Consider the following 11,188-nt stretch of genomic DNA (forward strand, 5'->3'; position numbering starts at 1 on the left):
GTTATTATTATTAAACACGAAACCGTGGGAGCACGTGAAGGTAGCGCAGACGAGGCTTAACTTGCTGTCGCTACACGTCAATGTTTTTCATTCCCACAGGTAGGTTAGAATCTCTGCTTCCCAATGACAAACCCGGGTTGTGTAAATGTGCTAAATGGCTCGGATTCAAGACCGATTTTGGCTTCAGCTTTAATATCTCGGGAACGTCCCGCTAAACTAACACGCGCTACGGAGTTTGTTTGGGAATCAAGTGCGAGTTTAATTAAAGGAGTCGACTCATGCTAACGATAGCTCGCTAGCATTCCTCAAGACTTCTCAAGAAACAAAACAGATGTTACCTTTACTCAAACTTTTTTTTTGGACTAAATTTGTCGAGTGACGTCACCTGTTGAAAATGCGCGTGCGCGCGTGCGTGAGCTCTATAATTGCTAGTTAGCTAGTTACTCTACAGAAATGTTTTTCACTTCCGAAACAAATCTAAACGAATGAATACAAAGCAGAAGTGCATTGTGGGTAATGTAGGTTTCAACGAGCGTTTGTTACCTACACGGCATCAGTTATTATTTAGTTATTAATTATTTATTAATATTATTTTGCCTTATATTATTAATACTATTTATTTTAGCCGTGATTCTTCAACCTTTTGTTTAACGTAAATAAATAAATAAATGATTTTACTTTGTATACTCGTTTAAAGATTAGTCGTAAAATATTATTAAGCGTGAAATTATGAATTTGGGAAGATTTTAATTCACAACCGACTACAATAAATAAATAATAATAAAAAAATAAATAAAATACAACTCGCAAGAATCCCACTCCTGACGTCATCGCGTCGTTCTGTGAGCGCAGGCCCGGCAGAGTCCCGCGCATGCGCACTGCGGGCTGGTGCCTATCAAGTTGGTCAAACAGCGGGGAGATAAAAATGGTAGGTAAGATGGAGAGAAGAGGAAAACAAAAAATACCGGTAAACACAAACTTTCTATCCAGAGCGAGAAAAAGAGAGGTGTAGGGATATTATTCCACACGCCTGGCAGAGAGGAGGGTTTTGTGTTTTAAGGGAGTTGTCCTCCGACCGTGTCGTATTGGCCAAATGTGTGTGTGTGTGTGTGTGTGTGTGTGTGTGTGTGTGGAGTGATGGATGAGAAGAGAAGTGGAAGGTCAGTTTGTTGGTATACTGAGCTCTGACAGCATGCACTTGTTCCTCCCTTCTGAGTGTGACGCCTATGCAGAGTGGTGTGTGTGTGTGTGTGTGTGTGTGTGTGTGTGTGTGTGTGAGAGAGAGAGAGAGAGCGAAAGATAGTGAAACTGGGCGGGTCAGTGGACCGGACCGGACCGAACCGAGAGAATTTCTCCAGATCAGCAACCTTCACCACTGCTGGTTATGTCCTGTCTGATCTGATCTGATCTGATCTAATCTGACATCACATTTATCCTTAGCATTCAGACACCTCAAGCATCACAACACTAACGTGTGTTTATTGGTCGATCCTGTCTTTTTGGACACAGGTTCTGTGTCAGTGTATAATAATAATAATAATGATGACGACAATGATGATGAATGACACCTTTTCAGATCTAATCGTCATCAAAAGAACACGCCTGTCTAACTAACAGTGCATATATATATTTTTTTACATCGTTTATACTCATTCTTCTGTTTATGCTCTGCTTCTGAGCTTGTAGTTAAAAGTACCACTTCTCATTCCGATCATCCAGAGGTCTGTCTGATCCGATCCGATCCGAGTCGAGAGGCGACTCTCTGCTGCTGCCGAGTTATGTGAAACATCACAGGCACACTGGAAACAAACTCACACGTCGTGTGTTTCCTTTGTTCACGTGTGCAAGTCAAAGTCGTGTGTCTAAGGGCTGTCAAACCTGATCCGATAAGGTCTGATCCGATACCGAGTCCAGTCCGGCGTTCGCATAGTGTAGTACGAGTACGCAGATTTCTCTTACGCAGAAGCCTCCGGAATAAAATCTCACTTAACTGACGTCACTTTGAATCGGACATGATTTCCTGATGTCCTCGCGTTACTCAGTTCATGCACGTGAGGGAAACAAGCGGTCCCTCCAGGATTTCGACGCTCACAGAAATGAACGCACAATCAAGCGGAGGAACTTTTAAAAAATTACCGCAAATTTGGGCCGAGACGCATCACGTGACGTGATAACGCCGTGCATTCAGCCGAAGCCGTCTTCGATTCACGTGCACAGAACACGAGTACAGCTGAAAGATCTCATTTAGCAACAAACATCACTGCGAAAGAGCGTGCAAAAGTATTTTGTGCGATTCTAATTTCGCCAAGTAGGTTTCCTAAAAAAAAAACAACACACACAAAACTCTGCAAATTGCACCACAAATATAGGAAAAAATACACAACACACAGTTGTGCCCAAAAGTTTGCATACCCCTTGCAGAATCTGCTAAATCTTAATATGCTTAGGTGTTAGTATTTTTTTTCTTCTGGGAGACATGTAACTATCTTATTTAGTGTCTGAAGGGCAGTACTAAATGAAAAAAAAGATCTTTAAACAAAATACTAACAAATTACACCGATCATCCTGTTCAAAAGTTTACACCCCCCTGGCTCTTAATGTACCGTGTTGCCTTCTTGAGCATCAGTGAATGTTTGCACCTTTTGTAATAGTCGTGTACGAGTCCCTCAGTCGTCCTCAGTGTGAACAGATGGATCTGAACATCATATAGTCGCTGTTGGAAAGGAGTAAAATACGCAGAATATGCTGGAAAAGTAAAGAACGTGCAGGACCTGGAGGATTTTTCTGAAGAACAGTTTAACTGCTCAGGTTGAACAAGGGACTCGTGAAGAGCTCTCACAAAACATAAACACAGTCTCTGATCATCCAGGTAACGACACGCAGTGTTAATAATCAAGGGTGTGCAAACTTTTGAACGGGGTAATTTTTTATAAATTCAGCTATTATCTTGTGGACTATATGTAAACATCTGTTACGTGAAATAGTTTATTCAGGACAGAACTAAATAAAATGGTATTTTTATCATCCGTCTTATTTTGTCAATAGTATTAAGATTTAACAGATTCTACAAGGGGTATGCAAACTTTTGGGCACAACTGTGTATATACGTAAGCTTTGCATTTTTGTACTGGATTTCCTGGATTTTGAAAACGCTGATCAATCCGTCGGTCCCCAAATCGGCAATTCTGATCTTTTTATAAAATCCCATGTTTCCATTAGTGGTTAGAGTGTTTCTGACGTGATGTGACGTGACATAAAAGCATCAGTCAGCATTTCGACATTGGAGAATCAGTGGGAATCCCTCACCCAGGCTACCTCTCAGGTGTTTATTACACTGTAGAAATGTGACTAATCAGTCCTGTGTGTGTGTGTGTGTGTGTGTGTCCCACAGCATAAGCTGAAGTCATCACAGAAAGAGAAGGTCCGTCAGTTCATGTCCTTCACCCAGGCCGGCGAGAGGACAGCCGTCTACTGCCTCACACAGAATGACTGGAAACTAGAAGTGGCAACAGACAACTACTTCCAGAACCCAGACCTCTACTATAAAGAATCCATGAAAACCACAGTGGACCGCAAGAAGCTGGAGCAGCTTTATAACCGGTACAAAGGTAAAGCAGGAGATCATGTCCGGTCCTCAGTTTGTTGTCTTCACTTCAGAATTACAGCCGACAAAGGATCGGAGATTCTGCTTGGACCTCAAACTCGGAAATCAAAAATCTGTTTGTAGATAAAAATGCACTCTGCTATTTATTTATTTATTTATTTCGGTTATGTTTGTTTATAATATGACATCACACATGGTCAAGTCAAGAGTTTCCAACCAGTTATCGTAACTCCCTGAGGTGAATGCAGGATAAACTCCTATACACTCCTAGGTATTAGCCAATGCTCATGTCACTGAAATGTACACACACAAAAAAAAGTCGCATGCGGTGAAATTTCTTTTTGAACCAGCTTCGATTACAGCACGCAGTCGTCACGGCATAGTTTCGACAACTTTGTGCAACATGACGGCGTTTATTTACATCCAGAGTCGTGTTCGTTTTTGGCCGAGATCTCGTGTTGAGGACGTTCGAGTCGAACCACTCAGTAAAAGTCCTCTTCTCCAGCACGTCCCAAAGACTTTCACTGGGGTTACGGTCAGGACCTTAAATGTGAAAGTGATAACTCATGCTTCCACAATCTGAGCCTGATGAATCTTGGTATTGTCATCCTGTCCCATCAGGGAAGAAGAAAACCAGTGATGGAGATAACCTGGTCATTCGGTTCATTCAGGTACTCGGAGTTCGTTTTATTGCCGTGTAATGTTGCTGAGCCTCGACCTGAGCGACTGAAGCAACCCCAGATCATAACACTGCCTCCAGAGGCTTGTACAGTAGGCTTCCCTTCTTACCCTGACACACCCATTGCTTTGGAGAAGGATAAACCTGGACCACATGACCTTTTCCCATTGCCCCACGGTCCAATCTTTATGCTCCCTAACACACTGAAATCATTTTTATCTGATTACCCTCACACTGATCAGGTCACACAGCAGTTCAATCCCAATCCTGTACGTTCTCGTCGCATTGTGCGTGTGGAAATGCTCTTACTTTCACTATTAAACATAGCCGTGAGCGCTACTGTCGATTCTTTTGTTACGATGTGACTTCACCAAGCGTTTTAAAGATCTCCGATCACGATTGTTCAATTTTGAACATTCTTTTTTTTTTTTCCGACCACGTTTCTTCCTCAGATTGGACAGTTCACGCTCTCCTTCCAGGTTTTAATAACGCGTTGTGCAGTTCTTAACCCAATTCCAGGGATTTCACCAATCTCCTTAGTTTTCTTTGCTTGATTCAGGCCAATACTTTGCCCTTTCTGAAACACAGTAACATCTTTTCCATGACCACGGGATACGTCTTCTGATGACATGGTTGTTTAAGAAACGAGAAGCGACACGCTGCGTCAGTTAGGGTTAAAAGAATTGTTGTCAGCTGAAACGTATTAATCACTGCAATAACGATCCGATCATAGGCTCTTAAGAATTTGCTTGTTTAAAACCAAAACAGAGACCTTTTTTTTTGGCCAGGCAGTGTACAGGTGCATCTCAAAAAATTAGAATATCTTGGAAATCTTAATTTTTTTCCCCATAATTTAATTAAAAAAGTGGAGCTTTCACATGTTGTAGATTAACTACAGATAAAGTGAAATATTTCAAGATTTTTTTGTTTTAAACTTCATGATTACGGCTTACAGGTCATGGAAATCAAAAATCCAGTATCTCACAATACTGAATAAAGAATTTATAATACAGAAATATCAACCTGAGAAGAGCTTTAATCAGCTAATTAACTCCAAACACCTGCAAAGGTTTCCTGAGCCTTTAATCTCTCAGTCTGGTTCAGTACACACAACCACAATCACGGGGAAGATGGAAGTAAATGTTGCATTTCATTTGGAAATCAAGGTCCCAGAGTCTGGAGGACGAGTGGAGAGGAACAGAATCCAAGCTGCTTGAAGTCCAGTGTGAAGTTTCCACAGTCAGTGATGATCTGGGTTGCCATGTCATCTGCTGGTGTCGGTCCACTGTGTTTTCTCAAGTCGAGAGTCGATGCAGCGTCTACCAGGAGATTTTAGAGCACTTCATGTTTCCATCTGCTGACGAGCTTTATGGAGATACTGATTTCCTTTTCCAGCAGCACTGTGAACCTGCCCACAGTGCCACAACTACTAGTAACTGGTTTGCTGACCGTGGTATTACTGTGCTTGATTGTCCAGCCGACTCTCCTGACCCGAACCCCATAGAAAATCTATGAGAGACACCAGACCCGACAATACAGACGAGCTGAAGGCCGCTATCAAAGCAACCTGGGCTTCCAGAACACCTCAGCAGTGCCACAGGCTGATCGACTCCATGCCACGCCGCACTGATGCAGTAATTCATGCAAAAGGATTAAAGCCATGACCGAGTATCAGTGCATAAATTAACATACTTTTCAGAAGGTCGACATTTCTGTATTATAAATTCTTTATTCTAATATTTTGAGATACTGGATTTTTGATTTCCACGAGCTGTAAGCCGTAATCAAGATTAACACAAAATAAGACTTGAAATATTTCACTTTTTGAAATAAATTACAGAAAAAAACGAGCTTTTCCACGATACTCCAATAGTTTTGAGATGCACCTGTATATGTCTCTATGATGTTCATAATGAATAATGGACATTTTGAAATGTCTCCCACAGACCCTCAGGATGAGAATAAAATCGGCATCGATGGGATCCAGCAGTTCTGCGATGACCTCACTCTAGATCCGGCCAGCATGAGCATCCTGGTGGTGGCCTGGAAGTTCCGGGCAGCGACGCAGTGTGAATTTAGCCGGAAAGAGTTCGTGGACGGCATGTCAGAGCTGGGGTAAGACTGTCAGAACATCGCTATCCTCATTATAACGCTATGTACGTTCCTACATTTACAGTCATATGCTGCTGTGTCTCCATAGCTGTGACAGTCCTGAGAAACTGAAGTCCATCTTACCCAGGTTAGAACAGGAGCTCAAGGACTCTGGAAAGTTTAAGGATTTCTACCAGTTTACTTTCAATTTTGCCAAGAATCCAGGCCAGAAAGGCTTAGGTAAGTGTCACACTCGTCACGTGTACAATCCGGTTTCAAAATATTGTGCGAATCCATTTAATATCTCATGCCTGAAACCTTCTTTGACACCTCCATGAGTCATGCATTACAGGTTATGAAAAATGTACATTTTTAGTTTATAACATTCTAATTATAGAGTAAATTATTGAATTAAAAAATGAGTTCGAAAATCATCAGAATGTCTTTAGTATCGTGAAGGATGCTAGTTAAGTAAGGTATTTGTTTAAAAAAAAAAAAAACCTCACCCATGTTACGTTTTCATTTATGAACAAATATTTACTTCGATTCCGTGTTGAAAACGCTGAAGAGCAATTAATAATGTTGAAGTTTATTAATTGAACTTGCATTTTCAACCATAGTGTTCTGGATCATGAGCAGATCCTTTCTTTCTCCACGCTTTGGCCTTTCCATCACTTTAGTAGATGGTCCCAGAAATTTTGTGGCTCATCTCTATGTGCCTTTCCGAATTCCAATCTGGCTTTCTGATTCTTACTGCTGAGGAGTGGTTTTGTATCTTGTGGTATCGCCGCTATATTTCTGCTCCCGAAGTCTTCTTCGAACGGTGGATTGTGATACCTTCATCCCTGCCCCGTGGAGGTCGTTGATGTCACTGTTGTTTTTGGGTTTTTCTTCACAGCTCTCACAATGCATCTGTTATCAGCTGTTGTTGTTTTCCTTGGCCGTCCTATCCGGTGTCAGTTGTTCAGTACACCAGTGGTTTCTTTTTCTTTTTCAGGACACTCCAAAATTGTATTGGCTATGCAAAATGATTGATTTTCCCTCTTTTCTCAGCTTCGAAGTGGCTTGCTTTTCTCCCATACACAGCTCTCTGATCTTCATGTTGGTTTATCCTTTTTAACAACAAATGCAGTCTTCACAGGTGAAACTGAAGGCTAAAACCAAGAGTAGATGTTCAGAGCTATTGATTGTTTAAACAATCAATCTAACAGGACACAGCTGGGTAACAAGAAACACCCGTCAGTCACATGTTCCAATATTTTTCGCTCGCTTACAAATTGGGTTGTCTGATACAAAATGTTCTATGTTGTTTAACACATCTACATATAAATACCAGGAAATAACGGTGGAAATTCTAAACTTTCTTCTCATATTCATCTCTTGATCTCAAACCCAAATCAGTCTACAGCAAAAACAACTGAATTGTTGGCCTTGCTGTTCCAATAGTTTTGGTAAAATATACAGTTAAATCAGTGAAATGATTTATAATCACACTACTGGTGTCACCCAGATGAGGGTCCCTTTTGCGTCTGGTTCCTCTCCAGGTTGCTTCCTCATATCGTCTCGGGAACTGTTTCCTTGCCACCATTTGCGTCTGGCTTGCTCATTAGGGATACATTTATAACGTATATCTGGAGTTTATATATTTCTGTAAAGCTGCTTTGTGACAATGTCCATTGTTAAAAGCGCTATACGAATAAAATTGAATTCAGTTGACGTGAATGTTTCTCCAGAGATGGGTGTTCCCTAATGTGGGATTCCTGGTTTTTCCTGGCGTAGACGCAAGGGTGCAGCTCGTCAGTTTGCAGTGACCTGCACGTCCTTATTAGTACTTCACAGTAGGCCATTGTCTGATTGATCACTCTCTGTAAACTCTCTTTATCTTTTTCTCTTGCACGTCACTTTCGTCTCCCTATCCTGTCTTCTGCTCAGACTTAGAGATGGCTGTGGCCTACTGGAACCTGGTTCTGACGGGCCGCTTCAAGTTTCTGGACCTCTGGAACACGTTCCTGCTGGTAAGCAGACAAGAAGTTCTCAAAAAACAGTGTTAAAAACAGAACAGATTATAAGCGTTTCAATAGCTACATGCTAGTAAAGTGACAAAAAATATATGCTCAAGTATTACTAATAATATTCAAAAGAACGCGGCTGATTATACAAGCCGTACACAAACTATCTTTAATAGCGCATGCTCTGGAAAACAGCCATACAAGAAGGTATACAAGAACACCGATGGGTTAGATATTATCCGAAGCTGTTTAACTTGGCTGACATGACTGCTATTAATATTGTTATATTTTTCTGTTCTTTGAAGGAGCATCACAAGCGCTCTATCCCAAAAGACACATGGAATCTTCTTTTAGACTTTGGAAACATGATTGCCGACGATATGTCGAACTATGATGAGGAAGGTGAGACGGGTCATTTATATACATAGAAAGACTTGTTTGCCAAACAAATTGAAGTAAAGCACATCTATCAGGGAGTAGTTCAGTCAAGTACGGTACTTCCACAGTTGTCCCCACACAAGTAATGCAGTCCAATGTTGTCTTCTGGGAAACGTAAACATGTAAATAGCTTCTGAAGGGCTGTACTAGTACTATATGGAGAAAAAAAAAAAAGATCTTTTAAACAAAATAATAACAATTTGCACTCATGATCCTGTTCCAAAGTTTTCACCCCCAACCCCCCCCCCTCTTGAGAATCAGTGAATGTTTGCACCTTTTGTAATAGTTGTGTACGAGTCTTCAGTTGTCCTCAGTGTGAAAAGATGGATCTGAACATGATATAAACCCCATATAAGGGGTCAAATCTCAAGAAGATGCTGGAAAAGCAAAGGATGTGCAGGACCTGGAGGATTTTTCTAAAGAACAGTGGGCAGTTTAACTGCTTAGGACAAAACAAGGGACTCATGAACAACTATCACAAAACATAAACACAGTCTCTGATCGTCCAGGTAACGACACGCAGGATTAAGAATCAAGGGGATGTAAACTTTTGAACTGGTTCATTTATGTAAATTCAGTATTTAATTCACATGTAAACATCTTATGTGAAATAGCTCATTCAGGCCAGCACCATATATATATACACACAATATAATATAATATATATTTATTAGTAAACTTGCAGTTTTAAGTTTTTTCTTAGTTCCGGTACTGACATAGCAATTGAAAACCTGAACATGTCTGCTGTAAATTGTGTAAATGTGGGGCTTCCCCCCCCCCCCCCCCCCGAAATATTCCAAAGAATACAATTTGTAAGAGAAGGTATGAAAGAGATGTAGCATTTACACAGCATTAAAATCGATATGTTAATGTGGAATTATATGATCTCTCTCTCTCTTTTCAGGGGCGTGGCCGGTCCTCATAGATGACTTTGTGGAGTTTGCTCGGCCAATTGTTACGGCAGGCAAGCGCAAAAATGTATAATCACCACCTTCCTCTTGGAGAGGGACGTGGCATCTCTCTCTCTCTCTCTCTCTCTCTCTCTCTCTCTCTCTCTCTCTTTCTTTCTCTCTCTCTGTTTAGACATTTTATATATATATGTGTATATATATATATATATGTGTGTATATATATATATATATATATGTATGTATGTGTGTGTGTGTGTGTATATATATATATATATATATATATATATATATATATATATATATAATGTGTGTGTATATATATATAAAAGAATTATTTAAATAGAAAACAAAGAAAATGCAAGAGACTTTAAATATGTGAGTCCGTGCTAGCAAACATGAGACGAGTGCAGAACAATTCGGAGCTGAACACACCGCACCAGGGACGAGTCGGCGTGCATCATGCGCATCACCACCAGGGGGCGAGAGTGACGTGGAGGAGCGAGGAAGTGCCATCTGTTTTCATTCACCAGTTTTTGAACCCTACTGGAAACTGATATATTGTAAGAAAGATGGAAACGATGCAGGAGGATGGATTTATTTTTGGACACCTTGTGAAGGTGTGTGTTTGGCTGCCTCTTTATTTTATTTTACGATGTTATCATCACTATCCCTCTTCAGAATATTCCCATAACAGCAGCTGATGGAAAGACGTTCAGAAAATTCGAAACATGAGCCTTTTACATCCACCATCCAGTCTGCACATTGAAGCCATCGCTTGCAGTAGCATCTGAAACGGGACGATGAGGATGATGATGATGATGTGGATGATGGCTGTGTTATTTGTAGCTGCTATGTTTTAAACGCGGGGGGGTGGTTGGGGGGGGGGGGACACACACACAGGATCCATTTTCATTAAGCAACGCCACATACAGGTCCTGCTGTTTTATCGAGCACTGTTACAATCACGTTTATACAACTTTAGAAGATTTCTAATCGTTCTAAAGTCCATGTTGTCGTGATGAACTCGCAAAGCCGTGAGAAGGTCCAACATTCACGATCATGAAGTGAGAAAACATGCGGTGATGCTCAGAACACCAGCAGACTTCATACTGTTACATATCTACAGACGTGTTGTGGAAAACGTACCGAAATATTGCTGCATACACTTTATAAATGTGGCAAGAGAGTATCTGAATGAATTTAAAATGATCGTGCTGTTTCCAGATCTAAGATTGGGTTTTAAGTTGGTTTTTAAATTTTTGTTTCCGTTTCATTTGAATGTGTTTTTGTTTGAAACAACCGTTGTAATTCTTTTATTCGGAAGACGCACCTTTCGAACTGCGTAACATCGAAATGCAGAAAATGTGATCATTTAGAAATCGATTCCTTTAGACTTAAAGAGTTAAAAACACTAACCTAGAGTGAGAGTGAGATTTTCCGTTAATAACGTGACATG

At 40.7% G+C, this 11,188-nt stretch overlaps 1 protein-coding gene across 3 annotated transcripts; it reads left to right on the top strand.

Annotated features, from left to right (window-relative positions):
* The first annotated feature begins 45 nt into the window (after positions 1–45).
* dcun1d2b (DCN1, defective in cullin neddylation 1, domain containing 2b) lies at positions 46–9,975 on the top strand. Of its 3 annotated transcripts, none has more exons than XM_053615013.1 (7): positions 46–99; positions 3,392–3,608; positions 6,230–6,398; positions 6,484–6,614; positions 8,307–8,389; positions 8,689–8,785; positions 9,726–9,975. In XM_053615013.1, the coding sequence occupies exons 2-7, from the start codon at positions 3,434–3,436 to the stop codon at positions 9,803–9,805; spliced, it is 735 nt and encodes a 244-aa protein (XP_053470988.1). In that variant the 5' UTR covers positions 46–99; positions 3,392–3,433; the 3' UTR covers positions 9,806–9,975. The 3 variants fall into 3 exon arrangements, with proteins under 3 accessions (XP_053470988.1, XP_053470986.1, XP_053470987.1); XM_053615011.1 differs by lacking the exon at positions 46–99 and adding an exon at positions 366–967; XM_053615012.1 differs by lacking the exon at positions 46–99 and adding an exon at positions 366–928.
* The last annotated feature ends 1,213 nt before the right edge of the window (positions 9,976–11,188 follow it).

Source organism: Ictalurus furcatus, chromosome 26 (assembly GCF_023375685.1).
Source record: "Ictalurus furcatus strain D&B chromosome 26, Billie_1.0, whole genome shotgun sequence".
NCBI lineage: Eukaryota > Metazoa > Chordata > Actinopteri > Siluriformes > Ictaluridae > Ictalurus > Ictalurus furcatus.